Source organism: Phoca vitulina, unplaced genomic scaffold (assembly GCF_004348235.1).
Source record: "Phoca vitulina isolate PV1807 unplaced genomic scaffold, GSC_HSeal_1.0 scaffold8, whole genome shotgun sequence".
Taxonomy (NCBI): domain Eukaryota; kingdom Metazoa; phylum Chordata; class Mammalia; order Carnivora; family Phocidae; genus Phoca; species Phoca vitulina.
This window is the reverse complement of record NW_022589711.1, coordinates 61,904,160-61,920,656: the sequence shown is the minus strand read 5'-3', so window position 1 is coordinate 61,920,656 and position 16,497 is coordinate 61,904,160. Positions and strand designations below refer to the sequence as shown.

The window sequence follows — 16,497 nt, the reverse complement described above, 5'->3', positions numbered from 1 at the left end:
GGCTGCCTTTGGCTCGCATCATGATCCTGGAGTCCTGGGTTTGAGCCCGCATTGGGATCCTCACTCAGTGGGGATCCAGCTTCTTCCTCTGCCCCTCCCCCTGTTCCTCTTCTCTGTCAAGTAAATAAAATCTTTAAAGAAATATGAAAGACAGTATGTTGGGCTTGGTTCAGAAGAGTTATAAAGGAACACTGTATAATTGAAGGTCAGAAATCTTCAACTTTCACTTTTAAGATGCTTCTGGAACGGCCTGAAGAGAGATCTGCCCAGCAGCTGTTTCATGTAGAAACATGTGTTGGGGTGATTCCTGTCTTTGAGCAGCTGCCATTTCACAGTAATGGTGAAAAGAAAGCGCTCAAAAATCTTGTCTCCTGATGTTTTGCCTAGCATCTGCAGTTGGAAGCTATAGGAATTTATTTGCTATTTATGTGTTAGTGTGCCTCCCAGGCATATGAATGACCTCTTAGAACTTAGAATAGGAAAGAATTTTTAACTTTATTAACCCAGTTTTTGCAGTATGACACAAAAAATGTTATCTAAGCAACAGCCAAGTTTGTTTTAATTTGGTCATATTTGCTATAAAGTTAGATGTTAGCTTTTCCCAAGTTTTAATATTAACGTGTGTATTCATTGCAGAAAACGTTAATTCTGTGTAAGAAAATTAAATCTTCTAATTCAGCTATGCAAAATAACAGTAATTTTCTGCATTTCTGTGAACATGTACACACAAAAAATTATGCAGTGAATATTTTATAAGCTCTGAAATTCTGTTCCTTTGATAGGTCATATAGTTGTAAAATTGTTTGAAATAAGTTGGTTGCACTACTCTTTATTGACAGTGTAGATGTGACATTATTTCGAGTCTAAATTATTATGATGAACTTAACCTATTAAAATGTATGTACTGTTCCCTGAGGATGAGTAATTTTGATGGCAATACATAATTAGTATTAATGATGCTAATTTATAAACTTCATCAAGAGTCATGCAAAATCTGTTTTACCTCAACAGACTACTTACTTGGAAAAATATAATATGAATGAAGGTTGCTTTTTATTAGAGAAAGCTAAATGATTAACTCAAAAAATACACACCACCAAGCATAGACTGTATAGCTTCCATATTAGGGACTTTTAGAATAATCTGTTTCAAAGTTGTTAATTCCTTTTCTGATCTTTCAGCTGGCAGCCAGAACGCCAGGTTCCATTTAATGAAGTTAGATTACCACCACCACCTGACATAAAAAAAGAAATTAGTGAAGGAGATGAAGTAGAGGTATGTATTTTAAGTTTTTTTGTGTGACTTTTTTTGTTCTAAATAAATATTCTTTTAGGAAAATCTGTTTAGCTGATAGAGAATAAATCTAATTCCTTTTCTCTAGTTTTTCTATTATTAATTGGCTGTGTAATATAGCAGGGCTTGAGTTTTGGAATCAGAATTGGGATTCATGTCTTAGCTTTACCATTTTTAGCTTTGTGGCCTTGGTCAAGTTTCTTTACCATGAAAATGAAAATAATATGGGAGTAAGAATGATAGTATATTTGAATTGGTTTGTATAGAATCTGGCACAGAGAGCTGTGTGGTGTTGGCTGCTGTTTTCCTTTTTGCTAATTACTTTAAAATTTTTCTTGTACTTTTTTTTCTTAGTATCTTTGTAATGTATTAATAGTTGTCCTTTATTATAGTGATCATTAATATAGTTGATACATAAAAATGTGAAATATTGTAATTAGCATACAGCCTTGTTGAATAGTTTAGAAATGTCCAGAAAATTTTTAAAAGTACAGAAAAACCAAAAGGACTAAATAGGAATTATGTGAGAAGAAAAAAACCACTGTTCACCATTTTTGTCATTCCCAGGCTCTCTCCCTCCCCTATTTTTAAAAATAAAAGTGGGATTATATAGTGCTGCTGCTTTGTACATTGCTTTTTTTCACACTTAGAGTTTGGATGTCTATTTTCAATATGTTAGTGTTGTTAAATATGCCTGATGTTATGTGAAATGAAACATGGAAATAATTGTTAAATAGAGGTGTTGTGAGTCTGTTGGAGACAGAAAATTTGATTTGTGATTTTCAAGAAATTGATGTAATTCCTTCAAGGTGCTCTAATATGCTAAATACATTTTTCTAGTTTATGTAGGATGGGGTTGGGGGAACTGGAGGTATAGGAGAACCTATACAGATGAAATACCTGTCTGAATGTTTTTATAAGCACTTACCAGTGCATACTCTGAGCCAGTGTTCTGAGCACTTGGCACATGAAGTCATTTAGTTATCTGCCCTTTTTATTTTTTGTAATTCTTAATAGTAAATTTTGAGTTCCCATTAATTCTAGATGTTATATGCTAGGAAACCAAAGAATGGTGGCTCGTTTTAATTCCTGGCAGCCTAAACTCCTTTCCATTCTGAAATTTGGCCTAGATTTTAATTACTTGCTCTAAGTTCACTGGGCACCCTTTTGCTTTTGCTAAATCAAAGCATGTTATAACTTAATTGTGTCAGAGCACCATGAGACCACTCTGTAATGGTATAGCCTTCACTTCACTTTTTTCTTTTATAGTTTACTTCCACCAAAAGTGGGAACTAAGAACTTTTTTCTAAGGAGATCTGTAGTTGTAGTCTAGGTGTGGTGTATATTTGTGTCCTTTAGGGAAATGTTGTAGATGGTATGGGAAGACACAGGGAAAGTGGCAGACTGCTGTAAATTAAAGGAGTATGAAATAGGGTACTGGTGGGTACTATGAACTGTAGCCATGATGCTGCTGATTACTACTCTACTTGTTCACTTGGACTTTAGACTCCAGTGAAAATGTTTTTCTCAGTATTGAATCCTTTTCTAATCAACATCTTTTTGTAGGGATGGGTAAAAGAGCTTGATTTGTTTTCATTTTTCAAAATTTCTGTTTTAGAAGTTTTTTCTTCTGGAATTCTGGTGATGAGTTAGGTCAAACAAGGAATGACCATTTTGGAAATGTTCTAGAATTAGAAATGTGTGGTGGTTAATTTTGAGACTAGTGCTTTTCATACTTTTTAAATTGTTGTTCAGATAATGATAGTGTAAAGGCTCAGATTAAAGGAAAAACTTGGTGGTGTGCTCATGGTGCTTTACCCTGTCTCAGGCTAAGAAGTTCCTGGACCATCTTTTTGGCCTGCCTCTCTAGCTGTGTACAAAATATTGGTGTAAGAGATGGAATGATTTGAAAATTGATTGCAGTGTTTTCTTTCACATTGTGTTTTATGGTTTAGTCTTGGTGAAATTTGGTCCTTAAATTGTGAGAATCATTATCTGAAATTAAGATGTCATTTTTTTCCACTTTTGAAAAATTTGAAAATTCACATAAAGAAGTTCAGAATCGATCTTGCCACCCATGGATTTATTGGCTTTTTCTTTGTCCTTTTTTCTTTTTTTGTTGGCCACCATTAGTTAGGAAACTGTCTGTATGACCTGGAATGTTTAGGAATTATGGTTGTTAATTTTGAACTAAATAAATTTTTAAAACTTCCTTACCCTTTTTTAAAATTTTTAAATTTTTAAAAATTTTAATTCTAGTGTAGTTAACATACAGTGTTCAGTTAGTTTCAGGTATACAATATAGTGATTGAATAGGTTCATATATATTACTCAGTGCTTATCAAGATAAGTGTACTCAAAATCCCCTTCACCTGTTTGACCCATTCCCCCACCCACCTCCCCTCTGGTAACCATCTGTTTGTTCTCTGTAGTTAAGAGTTTGTTTTGTCTCTCTTTGGTTTGTCTCTCTTTTTTTTCCTTTGTTTTATTTCTTACATTCCACATATGAGTGAAATCATATGGTGTTTGCCTTTCTCTGACTAGCTTCATTATTATTCTCTCTAGCTCCATCAATGTCATTGCAAATGGCAAGATTTCATTCTTTTTTTTGGCTGAATAATCCGGTGTGTGTGTGTTTGTGTATGTGTATATTTATATACATACACACCACATCTTTGTCCATTCATCAGTTGATGCACACTTGGGCTGCTTCCATAGTTTGGCTATTGTAAATAATCCTGCAGTAAACATAGGGGTGCATATATATATATAACCCTTTGAATTAGTGTTTTTGTATTCTTGGGGTAAATACCCAGTGGTGTGATTACTGGACCTTAGGGTAGTTCTCTTTTTAATCTCCTCCCCCTTTAAATTCAAATAAAGTTTAATGTAAAAAATGAAATGGTACAGAATTATATATAAAAACAAACTTTCCCTGTTAGTGTAGGTATGTTTGTCTGTACACTCTAGCTTAAATCTCATTTACCAGAGTTGTGTTTTTCTTTGCATTTTTAAAGAATATTTGCTTTTTTTAAGTTACAGAAATTGGGATTATGTTATATATTTATGATTTCTGTATTCAGTCAGTTGGGATATAATAGACATTTTCATGCTGTACATACAGATTTACCTGATTCTTTCTAACCACCCCGTAATAATTTTTAGTATGGATGTATCATAATTAGAAATTAAAATTATTGGCAGATTTTTTGCTATTGCCAAAAAATAAATCCAGAGTTAATGTCCTTATGTAAACCATTTTCTGATAGTATGGAATCTAAGTGGTTCACTTGCTAAATTGGAGGCATGTGTATTTAAAATTTTGATGGTACCAAAATGTACCAATTTTGTCCTCCAAAAATGCATTTTGATTTACTACATACTTTTGCTAACACATGGAGTTCAGTCATGACAGTTTAATTCTTGTAGGTCAGGAATGGTTGAATATTGACAATTTCATATGGTTTATCCTAAAAAAATTTTTTATTTAATTTTAGTCACCATACATTACATCATTAGTTTTTGATGCAGTGATCCATGATTCATTGTTTGCGTATAACACCCAGTGCTCCATTCAGTACGTGCCCTCTTTAATACCCATCACCAGGCTAACCCATCCCCCCCCAATCCTAAAATTTTACTACTATAAAAGTGTTTGGCTACTTGAGGTTCATATTTCCACTCAATTTACGAGGCTTACATGGAATTATAGAACATAAATTAGTGTCATGGTCTAATGTCCTCAAGAAAACAGTATATGATTTATAGGAGAGAGATGGTTTTGAAAGGTTTAAAATTCAAAGCTTTATTTTTAAACCCTCTTAGCGGCTTTTTTTTTCCTTAGTGGCTTTTTCTTTGACTTTTTAAAAAGTGGCGTATGTTTTAAAATCTTTAATGTTTAGTATTAAATTTTTTCAGTAGGTATTTGCTTGGTTAATTTTGCTAACTTAAGATTGCTAAGAAAATGCTCACTTTGTGGAATTGGAAGTAATGGGAAAATGATTTTCTTAAGCTGGATATATAATACAGTATTCTGGGATATTGGAAGTGCAGTAGGAAATGTTTTTCACATGTGAAGTGTTTTGTCTCTTATTATAGATAACTGCTTTGTTCAGCAAGTTAGTGTATGAGCTCACACAAACATATTCCATAGGAAGCCTGACACTCAAGCCAGTATATAATTTTACAAGGTTTTCCTCTTGGGTTTAATATATTTGATTAAACAACTTTTTTTTTTTTTTTTAAATTGTGATGCTTTCTGGTTGAGGTAAGATTGGCAAGTTTCTGTTCTTGTGACATAAACCTTTTATCTTTTACGGTGGCTTGTCAGATATTATGTTTATATGTCTTTATATTTTAATTATAATGTTGGGATAGATGCCTTGAGAGAAATAAGGGTAATAATAATTTGAGATCAGAGACTCCTTTACCGGAAAATTTAAGAAAACCTTTTTTTTTAATTTATCCGGGGGGGGGGGGGGGGTTTGCAGGGGATAGGGGTTTTGAGCGCATGTGAGTGGGGGGAGGGGCATAGAGAGAGGGAAAGAGAGACTGTCAAGCGGACTCCATGCTGAGCATGGAGCCCAGGGCAGGGCTCAGTCTCACAATCTTTAGATCTTGACCTGAGCTGAAATGAAGAGTCGGATGCTTAGGGGCAATAAAGCGTCTGCCTTTTCTCAGGTCGTGATCCCAGGGTCCTGGGATCGAGCCTCTCATGGGGCTCCCTGCTCAGCAGGGAACTTGTTTCTCCCTCTGCCTGCTGCTTCCCTTGCTTGTGCTTGTGTGCGCGCTCGCGCGCGCTCTCTCTCTGTCAAATAAGTAAAATCTTAAAAAAAAAAAAAAAAAAAAAAGAGTTGGATGCTTAACGAACTAAGCCACCCAGGCACCCACGCTTATGTTAAAATTTTTAAAATTCAGTATTTTTCTTATGCAAGATACATGTAGTTTCCATTCTACCTTTATTATTTTTTAAAGATTTTAAGATTTTATTTGACAGAGAGCACAAGTAGGCGGAATGGCAGGCATTCTACCTTTAAAAAATATCTCAATTTGATTCTTGGAACCAGTCTGAAAATTTTACCTATCTGTATTTAGTCTGTGTTATATAATGCCAAGTTTATTGTTAGTCTTAGTGCTTAGGAAATTTGCATATGTTAAAGAGGTAAACATTCTTGTTTATTATATAGGAAATGGCTGTTTTCCAAGACTTAAGAAACCCATTTGTTAAAAGTGTCAGCAACGTATTTGAATGAGAAAATACTATTACTTAGGTACATAAATCACATTAGTGTGCTCTAGATGTTAAACTGGCTTTCCTAATGGGCATTTTCCATTTCTTCATAGTAGGTTATGATTGTAATGAGATGAAATAGTGAATATAGAGGAACAGTACTTATAAAACTGGCTGTTATGATTAAGTATTCAGTTTAATGGTTAACATTATTTAGAAATTTTCTTCATAGTTAATTTGGTGAAAACTGGTAAAAAAATTATTTTTGGTGTTCATATTTGGTTGTGACTTTGAAAAGCATAGTTAGACATTATTAACTTGACTGAAAGGTTGATAACATTAGGATCCAGACTGGAATTCCATTTAAGTAATAGTTTGGTTGTATGTTAGAATTTCGAGGCCATTTTGTAGTATGGTTTGACTTGGAATTATTTGGCAGAAAGAACCCTGAAATAGAATTCTGGAATTTGATTTTTCATATTCCATCCTCTACTCCGTGAAATTGGACTTCTTCAGCCTGAGTACTGTTGTGCTTTTAGGTCTCTCACGGGTCTTTTTTTTAAAGCTCTTCCTTGGATTTGTAGACACTTAGAATGTTAAAACAATGAGGGCTATTGCTTTAGAGTGTGATTTGCTCTTTGGGAATAGTTTGGAAATTTAAAGTCTGAATAAAGGGAATTTCTATGAGGTGCTCCTATTCCAGTGATGTAGTCATAAATACAGTAGTCAACGTCTGGGGCACAGTATACTAGGGCACAGTTTTAATGCTGCAGCATTAAAGTGATTTTTTATTGTGTGAGATAAACTGTTCATTTTGGAAAGAATGTGATTTGACCAACTGCACTCAAGTGGAGCCAGATTCATAGTGTTTGATACAAGCTCAGGAACTTGGGTTTAGTTGGCTTTATGAGAATGACTTTGTCTTTCAGCGGTAGAGTTTTTAATGAAGCTTACAGAGGTAGGTTAAGTATAAAATGGAATCCAGCATTTTAATGTTCAGTGAGAAATATAAAGCCTCAAGGCAGTCCAGAATGGTTTATTCTCTTTTTTTGGTGGTAAGCTTACATAGGAAGCCACATGCCTAGAAAATTGTGTTTTGGTGAAAGTAGAATTAGAGCAAAGGGATTTAGGTAATTTAAAGACCCATTCACCCCCGGCCCCCCGGAAACTTTTGAGGCACCCATTCACTAGATCACCAAGAGAGAGATACTCCATTCTGTTTAGCTGAACTGCCTTTCTGAGATAGTATTTGGAATGGGCATTTTCCCTCTTGTTCTTAGATTTTCCTTTAATCTGTGGCATACTCAGGGAAAATGGTCATCAGCACTTACCATTTGGGCCCAGTGGGCCATTTTTTAAAAAATATAAGTCTGTTTACATATAATTTCACAGAAGTTAATAAAAGGATGCTGAAGGTCAACATTAAGTATCTTAATGAGCATTTAAACATAGCAAATATAGGGATACTTCAGTGGCATAGTTGGTTAAGCGTCTGATTCTTGGTTTTTGCTTAGGTAGTGGTCTCACAGTGGTGGGATAGAGCCCTGTGTCGGGCTCCGTGCTCAGAACAGAGTCTGCTTGAGTTTCTCCCTCTCCCTCTAGGCCCCCCCCCCCATGTGTTTTCTCTCTTCTCTCTCTCCCTCTCTCTGGAATAAATCTTTAAAAAAAAAAAAAAAAAGGCATAGCAAATACAACTTTTTATTCCATATTTTCCTGGTTTTGATAATACATATACCTAAAATGAGTACAGGTCTCTAAATATTACTTCTCATCAGCTATCATGCATAAATGCAGAATAAATTCATCTTACAAATTCTGATAGCAAATTTAAAACACATCTAGTTAAGTTCTAGTTTATCATTTCATTCTGGTTCATCTTATACTTGGATTATCAGAAATGTAGTACTTTAGGAATATTTTGGAACTCTTAGTGGCTTCTAATTTTATTGAACAGAGCATAGTCATCTTTGTTTTATAATTATACCATTTTCATATTTAACCAATTGCATTGACTAATCCATTGAATTTTTTGCATGTCTTCATCATTTGTTTCTTTCTAGTCATCTTTGCATACACAGCTGCCTTTGGCATTTGTCCACTTATGAGCTGTATGGGGGTACATTTTGGTGTACAATCATAAAAGGTGAAAGAATATGGTCACATGTCCTTTTAGAAAAACAGAATGGTCCTGAGTCTTGTTGCAGGATTTTGTATGATGAAGTCCTAGTTTGATTAACTGGGTGAGGATACTAAATTTCCCTTTTCTACTTAGAAGTATATTATTTGGGAATATTCATCATCTGAAGGCTTCATGGTGGGAGATTCTGCTTGTAATTTCACATTCATCATTAGAATCTAGAGTGCTATTGTCTATCTCTGCATCAGTCCTGATTCCTCTAATAATTGTGAAAGCCCTTCCTCTGTAAATTTTGTCTTTGCAGTTATGGGTGGAAAATTAAAAATTCTGAATTCTTAACTGTTCAGTGAAAACCAAAAGCAGACTTCAAGAATGGTGTCTCCAGTCTTTTTATACTTTCTTGAAAGACTATGCAGTAAAGAAACTACAGGATGATGCAATAGTAACGCTATATTTCACTGTTGTGTTCTTCCAGGTGATACCATCATTCTTCTTCTTTTTTTTTTTTTAAGTCTTTTTTAATGCACAGTTGGGAATAATTGATGAATGATGATGAAATAGTGAAGTGTTTCAAGATACAGAAAAAAAAGACCGCTAGATTTCCCCTTAGATTTATAAGAGGTTCCACTGGATATATAATTGCAAGATAGAATGAATTTTGTTTTATTCTAAAAAAAAAAAAAGTAAAATTTATTGTTTTTTGGAGACTATAAGAAAGGATGAAAGTTATGAAATAGATTGGCTCATAAAGAAATGCAGAGCTAAAATTGAGTCCCCTGGAGCCTGATTGGTATGTAGCTCTTCCTTTTTTCTGATCATGGTGCACAGTGAAGTTGATCATGAGGTTTTGGCTTACTCAGTTACATTTCCAGTATTCCCCCACGATTACTCTCAGATCACCTCAGTGAGGCTTCAGGCTTTCCCAAACTATTTGCTTATTATCAATAGTTGTTTTGCATTTAACCCAAAGATGGGTGTTAACATGTATTGGTAGATTTCTCTGTCCTCCTCTGCAGAGACATCCTTAGTTCATATAATAAAGATTTTTATGGGGCTCTTCTTGGTTGTCTCTTCCCAGATTCCCCCTCCCCCCAATTTTCCACATATTGAAAATATATCAAGATGCTGTACCATAAGAAATAACTCTAATCCCTAAAGGAAACTTCCCTAATGTGTCACGTTACAAAATACCTGATAATTACAAATACAGAGCAATATAAGATAATTTTTTTTTTTACGGAAGAGGTTTATAAGATTCTTATGTACTGTGCTAGATGTACTAATTCAGCTGAACAATTTTAGTGCATTTGATTTAGGTTCTTCAGGAAAGAATCTAAATATCATATCCTTGAAGGTTTTAAAATTGGGTTTCTTTTTGAAAACCATTCTTGATTTCAACATCCTAAAAATATTGTTATGAGATTTGAAATGTCTTTAGTAATTTCTAGCTTATCCTTGTGTCTGATACTTGAATCAGAATGCAGTGCTTAAAAGTGAACAGTATTGACAGAAACTGTGAAAGAACTCTGTTTTGCACTATGTTAAACTGCCTTGTGAAAAGCGTTCTTTAAAATAATATTCATGTTCGGAAAACCTCATGAATTTGGAATTAGATTTTCAAGGAGCCAAATTACCCAAAAAGGGTTCAGTTTTGTTTTTCAGTAGTGAAATTTAAGGATACATGACTCTTACTAAATTATGGTTAGCGCATCAATTTTAGTGCAGTGACATTTTTTATTCTAGAGTTTAATGGGATTTGACATTTGTAGTAAGTCATTATAATGTTGAAATCTTTCAGGATGAATGGATAAAGGCCTTTTTTTCTCTTCTCAGGTATATTCAAGAGCAAATGACCAAGAACCATGTGGATGGTGGTTGGCTAAAGTTCGAATGATGAAAGGAGAAGTAAGTGATGTTTACGCTTGCTTTGTGACTAGTTTCCAAGGAAATACCTCAACTCTTGGTTTCTGTAAATGTTACTTCAATTCTTAGTTTTTTTTCTAAACGCTTAATTTGGAAATAGTTGATCATACATTTTAAAAATTCATTAGACCATTTATTTATTTATTTATTTCTGAATTTGCAAACCTCAAAACTTCTCTTTAGGGATACACTTCAAGGATATGAGGACCACCAAGGTTCATGCTTGTAAGAGCCAATAATCTAGTTTAGGCAAATCAGATTGATGTAACTAAGCTGTGCTTAGTATTGTGCCATAAGGGGGAGGGTCTGTTGGTTAAGCTGAGCAAGGCAATTAGAACTTCATTTAAAGCTCATTATTTTTGTTCAGATGGGATTTTTAAAGTATTTTGATGTCTTTTAGTTTTATGTCATTGAATATGCTGCTTGTGATGCCACTTACAATGAAATCGTCACATTTGAACGACTTCGGCCTGTCAATCAAAATAAAACTGTCAAAAAAAATACCTTCTTTAAATGCACAGTGGATGTTCCTGAGGATTTGAGAGAGGCGTGAGTAATTTTGTTTACTATTGAATTGCTTTGTGAATTAAGAGGATTTTTTAGTGTTACAAAAATCTTTTTTTCCCAAACACCCAATCAAAAACTTCTGATAGAAAATCTTTTTAGTAAACAAAAGTTTTAATGGGTAATGTCAAAATGAAATACTTAGTTTGCATTATAATTGCTTTCTGAATTTAATCTATTATTTAGGTCTTAAATATGAATTAATTTCTCCCTAGGTGTGCTAATGAAAATGCACATAAAGATTTTAAGAAAGCAGTAGGAGCATGCAGAATTTTTTACCATCCAGAAACCACACAGCTAATGATACTGGTAAGATAACTACATATTTTAAGGTAGCCAATGGATATTACACAGATTTTATAATTAAATATTTGAAAAAATAAAAGCTAACTTGGTATGCAGTGTATTAATGCATATGAAAGAAAAAAATTTTTACAGCTATAAAATGTTAAATTTCTGTCTTTTGTGTGGAATAAGGAAGAAAAAATCTTAACATGGCATTCTTAACAACATGAAGTTCTGAATGTGTGGGATCCTGGATCCTCCCCTGCCCACCCCACCCCAATCATTTGAATAGCAGAACTAAATAGGGGAGTTCGGAAAGGGGAGTGGGGAGTAGGATTACCTGTGGGAGGGGGAATGGTGGGTGGGGAGAGAAGTGTAGTAGATGAGGATCAAGGAAGGCTTTACGTGGAAGGTTCTTGTTTGTATTATCTAGAAAAGTAAGATTTTTTTGAGTGATTAACTTGTTTGTTTATAGTCTGCCAGCGAAGCAACTGTGAAGAGAGTAAATATTTTAAGTGACATGCATTTGCGAAGTATTCGTACGAAATTGATGCTTATGTCCAGAAATGAAGAGGCCACTAAGCATTTAGAAGTAAGTGGGTTTATCAGAAGGTTTTTTGTGTGTCCCATTTAGTTTCATAAGTATATTCAAGTTCCCTGGCTTAAACTACTTGACTTATTAGGTAAGGCAACTTGGGACCTGTTTTGTGGCGATATAGGCATTGTGCCCTTAGAACAATTATTTTTTTTCTCTTACTTTCCCCAAACAGCCTTTGTTTGCTAAATGCCTGTTGAGTTTTTTGTTAAGACTTAGATAACAGGTGCCAAAGAACTTAGAAACTCATAAGGATATCCAGTAGAACTGTATTGCTGGTTTTTCTTTACTCTGTCCTTAAGCTTTTTTACTACCCTGTTAGCTGTCATTCATAACACACTTCCATTAGTTAACTAGTTGACTATAATAACTCTTACGTAAGAGGAGAGGAGGGGAGGACACATAGCATGTACGTTTTAAAAAAGAGCCTATTGTTTTCTTTTCTATCCCATCCTAAGGTATTCCTTTGTTTTCTCTTATTCTTCATTGCCACGCTATTAGGAGACTCCCCCCCCCCCCACGCACCACATTCAGAGCTTAGAGAAATTGAGGTATGTTTATCTTTAGGACATATTTGCAAGTACCGTTACTAATTTAAAAAGTTCCAAACAAGGGATGTATGGTGAGTGAGTTTTGAAAAATGAATCCTCTGAATTGGAGAACTTATATCAGCAATTCCAGAAAATTTGTTTTAGAATTAACTATTTTCTGTGATCATGATTAAATATACTTACCAAACTGTTTTTCCTTTTCTATTATATGATCCCAAATGAGTATCTTTTATTTTTTTCTTAGGTTTTTTTTTTTATTTTGGTAAAATACAACATAAAATTTACCACTTAATCATTTTTAAATTTGCAGTTCAGTAGTATTAAGTCTGTTCATGTTGTTAATCAACCAATTTCCAGAACTTTTCATTTTGCAAAACTGAAACTGTATCCGTTAGACAGCCACTCCGTCCCCCCGCACACCTCAGGCAACCACCATTCTACTTTTTGTTTCTATAAATTTGACTACTCTAAAAACCTCGTATAGGTGGAATCATAACAGTATTTTTTTGTGTTACCAGCTTATTTCACTAAGCACAGTGTCCTCAATCCACATTGTAGCATGTGTCAAAATTTCCTTTTGAAGGCTGAATAATTTTATATGCCTATATCTCATTTTGTTTATCTGTTCAGTTAGTGCACATTTGGTTTGCTTTCACTTCTTGACTATTATGAATACTACAAACGTGGGTATATGAAAAACTGTTTTTGTTTTTGATCTTTTGTAATATAAATTCTAACATGCCTCTTTTGCTAGTGCACAAAACAACTTGCAGCAGCTTTTCATGAGGAATTTGTTGTGAGAGAAGATTTGATGGGCCTGGCAATAGGAACACATGGTAGTAACATACAGCAAGCTAGGAAGGTTCCTGGAGTTACAGCTATTGAGCTAGATGAAGATACTGGAACATTTAGAATCTATGGAGAGGTAAGCTGTTGTCTGTCCCCCATCTCAGTAACTTTATTTAAAAAATTTTTTTTTCAATAACTTTATTATAACTATTGTTTGATTGTATATTATTTGGCATTTAAGTTTCCCAGTGAAATAGTTTTAAAATCAGTCAACCCCAGTAACCATTACATGTGTGCAGGTGGATTAAAATAGTATTATGTGGGGCAATAAAAGATTTACTATTTAATGTGAACTGTTCTCAGAAGTTTAACCAACTGCTTCTGATTTTAACTCTGTTTTATGTGCATTACAAATAATTTGCTTTTTTTGGGTGCTTGCTGTGTCAGGCACTGTCATTTGTAAACAGCATGTAATAGAGGAGCTTTTGAAGAACTTGAATTTGGATAATATTTTGTCACTGGTTAATTGTGACATTTGTGTGGCCTGGAAAATAACAAATCTGAAAATAAGTCACACTTTTCGTCAAGACCATGCCTCACATTAGAATAAATGGATGAGGTTTTTTGGGTGATGATTTCAAGTCTTGACTTTTTTTTTTTTTTTTTAAGATACTTATTAGAGGGGCACCTGGGTGGCTCAGTCGGTTGGGCATCTGCCTTCGGCTTGGGTCATGGTCTTGGGGTCCTGGAATCGAGTCCTGCGTCGGGCTCTCTGCTTGACGGGGAGTCTGCTGCTCCCTTTGTGTGCTCCCTCTCTCTATCAAATAAAATCTTAAAAAAAATATTAGAGTGTGTGTGAGTTAAAGAGCACAAGTGAAGGGGGTAGGGACAAGCAGACTCCCTACTGAGCAGGGAGCCCAGTCCATCCTAGGACCCTGAGATCATGACCTGAGCTGAAGGTAGACACTTAACCAGATTGAGTCTCTCAGGTGCCCCTCAAGTCTTGACTTTTCATACATAGTTCTTCTCATGAAAAGCTGGGTCATATAGTGAATCTGACTAGAGGCCTGATTTTTTTTTTCCCCCAAATTTTATTTCTGAAACCTTTAAAAGTGGGCAGTATACAGTAATTAAGACAAAAGGCTTTGGAACTGCACTGCCTGGATTGGAATTGTCTCTACCACTTGGAGTGAGCTTGGAGAAAGTTACTTAACTTCCCTGTATAAATTCCTCATTTAGAAATGAAAATAGTAGTGCTTATGTTATAGTTTGTGAGGATTAAATATGCTTAAAAAATTTTTGTGTTACATGATGTGATGAGCACACAATACACTTCATCTGTTGTTATTAAAGAACAAACAGTAAAAGTGGAAGATAACTTCCTGCGAACTACAGATTCCCTGTAGAGAGACCTCTTCCCCAGTCTTTCAGTCTTAAAATTATACCCATTAGAAGTTAGGAATTTTAATGATCTTATCAATAGGTACTTTAAAAAAATTCATCTCCACAAAAACAGCTTTTTAAATAATTTATGTTGAGAGTGAAAAAACAAGTGCAGACAGTGTAGACAATATGAATAATTTGTATTTAACATTCACCTAGAGAAATTTAACATGGGAGTATGGACCAAATATATTTAGGATTGGGTTAAAATTTGGCTAATGTAAGTAAGCTAAATTCTGCTATTTTCTCAGCTTAGGGTTCCTCCCCTTCCCTTAGAGATGTTCTAATACTATGTTTTTTTCCTAGTCTTTTTAATAATACTTTTTTTTTTTAAAGTACTTCATGAATTACTTGACCTGAAATGTCACTTTAGTGGGCTGAGCAGAATCTTGTACTAGAGCATAATAATTCAGAATTTCTCATTTCTTGTGCAGGGTTTTTTTTTTTTTTTTGGATTGGGGTTTTCTTCAGGGTTATATTTTATGTTTATTTTCTCCTGCAGAGTGCTGATGCTGTAAAAAAGGCTAGAGGTTTCTTGGAATTTGTGGAGGATTTTATTCAGGTTCCTAGGAATCTTGTTGGTAGGTATTTCTACTAAATGTTAAATAAGTTAAATGTTATTAATTATACAACAATTTAATTGAAATTTAATCTTGTCTGATACCGTATTTATAGTTACATGGAGCATTTGATAGCCGTACTTTTCTTTTTTTAGTAATGTTGTATGTGACTTGTATCTCGTTACCACCATAATAAAAAGTAAAGATATTTCCTTCTGTACAGGGTGCCTCACTAATATGACCCATGATTTTTATAACAGTTTGTCATTACATTTTTTAAAAGCCATTTCACCCCTTGGGCTTGCTCTTCTTATTCACTTAATGTCTTTTTATCACTCATATGTCCATCAAAATTGTCATGGTATTTTTTGAGAAGGTGTTTGTGATATTTTTTTTCTTTTGTTTAGTGCAGAAGAAAAAGTAAGAGTGGACTAACAATAGGGTAATAAACTTCTACACAGTAGGCCCTGAATAAATAATAATTGGTTGTTGCAAAGGCATAGAATAAGGTAAGAAGTCATGGGCAGGAGAGAAGGATGGTGATGATGATAGGAGGGGAGGATTCACTATTAAGTTTCTGTCACCATTATGGAAATTATGAACCCATGGGCTATAAGTTAAGTGACAGATTTTTGAGTTTGAAGCTGTAGTTAAAAGAGCTTTATAGCTTGGGATGAGTAGTTGTTTAATGGCTTTGTTATTAATATTCTCTACATTGGTGTTATCTGTCCTTTTAAATGCTATTTGAGACAAATGGAAAAATTTTGGTCATGTATTAAGTAAATCCTCAGTGATTATCCTAAACCTTTAATATAAAAGTAAGCATTAACATAAAGCAGAGACATTTACTAGGAGGGGCTTGAGTTTTTGTCCATTGCTGTGTCTGATGAGTTTCTTGACCTTATTGAAACAGAGCCTCTTGGGCTCCATTTATATACAGTTAGGCCTGTTTTGCCTTTTGGAAATGATTTTTTTTGCTATAGGTGTTCTAGTTGTCAAATCCTATTTCAAAAAAAACAGTTATAGAAAACACATCAAAACTTCCACTTTAAAAAAGATGCTTGTTTTGACCAGTAACAAGTTAGCATACTCTGGAACAACAACTTGGACAGTTTCTTGGTATTCAA

General features: G+C 34.3%; 1 protein-coding gene across 5 annotated transcripts in view; it reads left to right on the top strand.

The window, feature by feature from the left end:
* The window catches only part of FXR1 (FMR1 autosomal homolog 1), a 59,434-nt gene that overhangs the window by 19,759 nt on the left and 23,178 nt on the right, over nt 1–16,497 (top strand). For all 5 annotated transcript variants that reach the window (XM_032407129.1, XM_032407127.1, XM_032407130.1 and 2 more), the window contains exons 3-9: nt 1,182–1,275; nt 10,494–10,565; nt 10,984–11,132; nt 11,363–11,456; nt 11,908–12,024; nt 13,333–13,503; nt 15,313–15,391. In XM_032407129.1, coding sequence (XP_032263020.1) covers nt 1,182–1,275; nt 10,494–10,565; nt 10,984–11,132; nt 11,363–11,456; nt 11,908–12,024; nt 13,333–13,503; nt 15,313–15,391 — 776 coding nt within the window. The remainder of the gene's footprint in view (nt 1–1,181; nt 1,276–10,493; nt 10,566–10,983; nt 11,133–11,362; nt 11,457–11,907; nt 12,025–13,332; nt 13,504–15,312; nt 15,392–16,497) is intronic.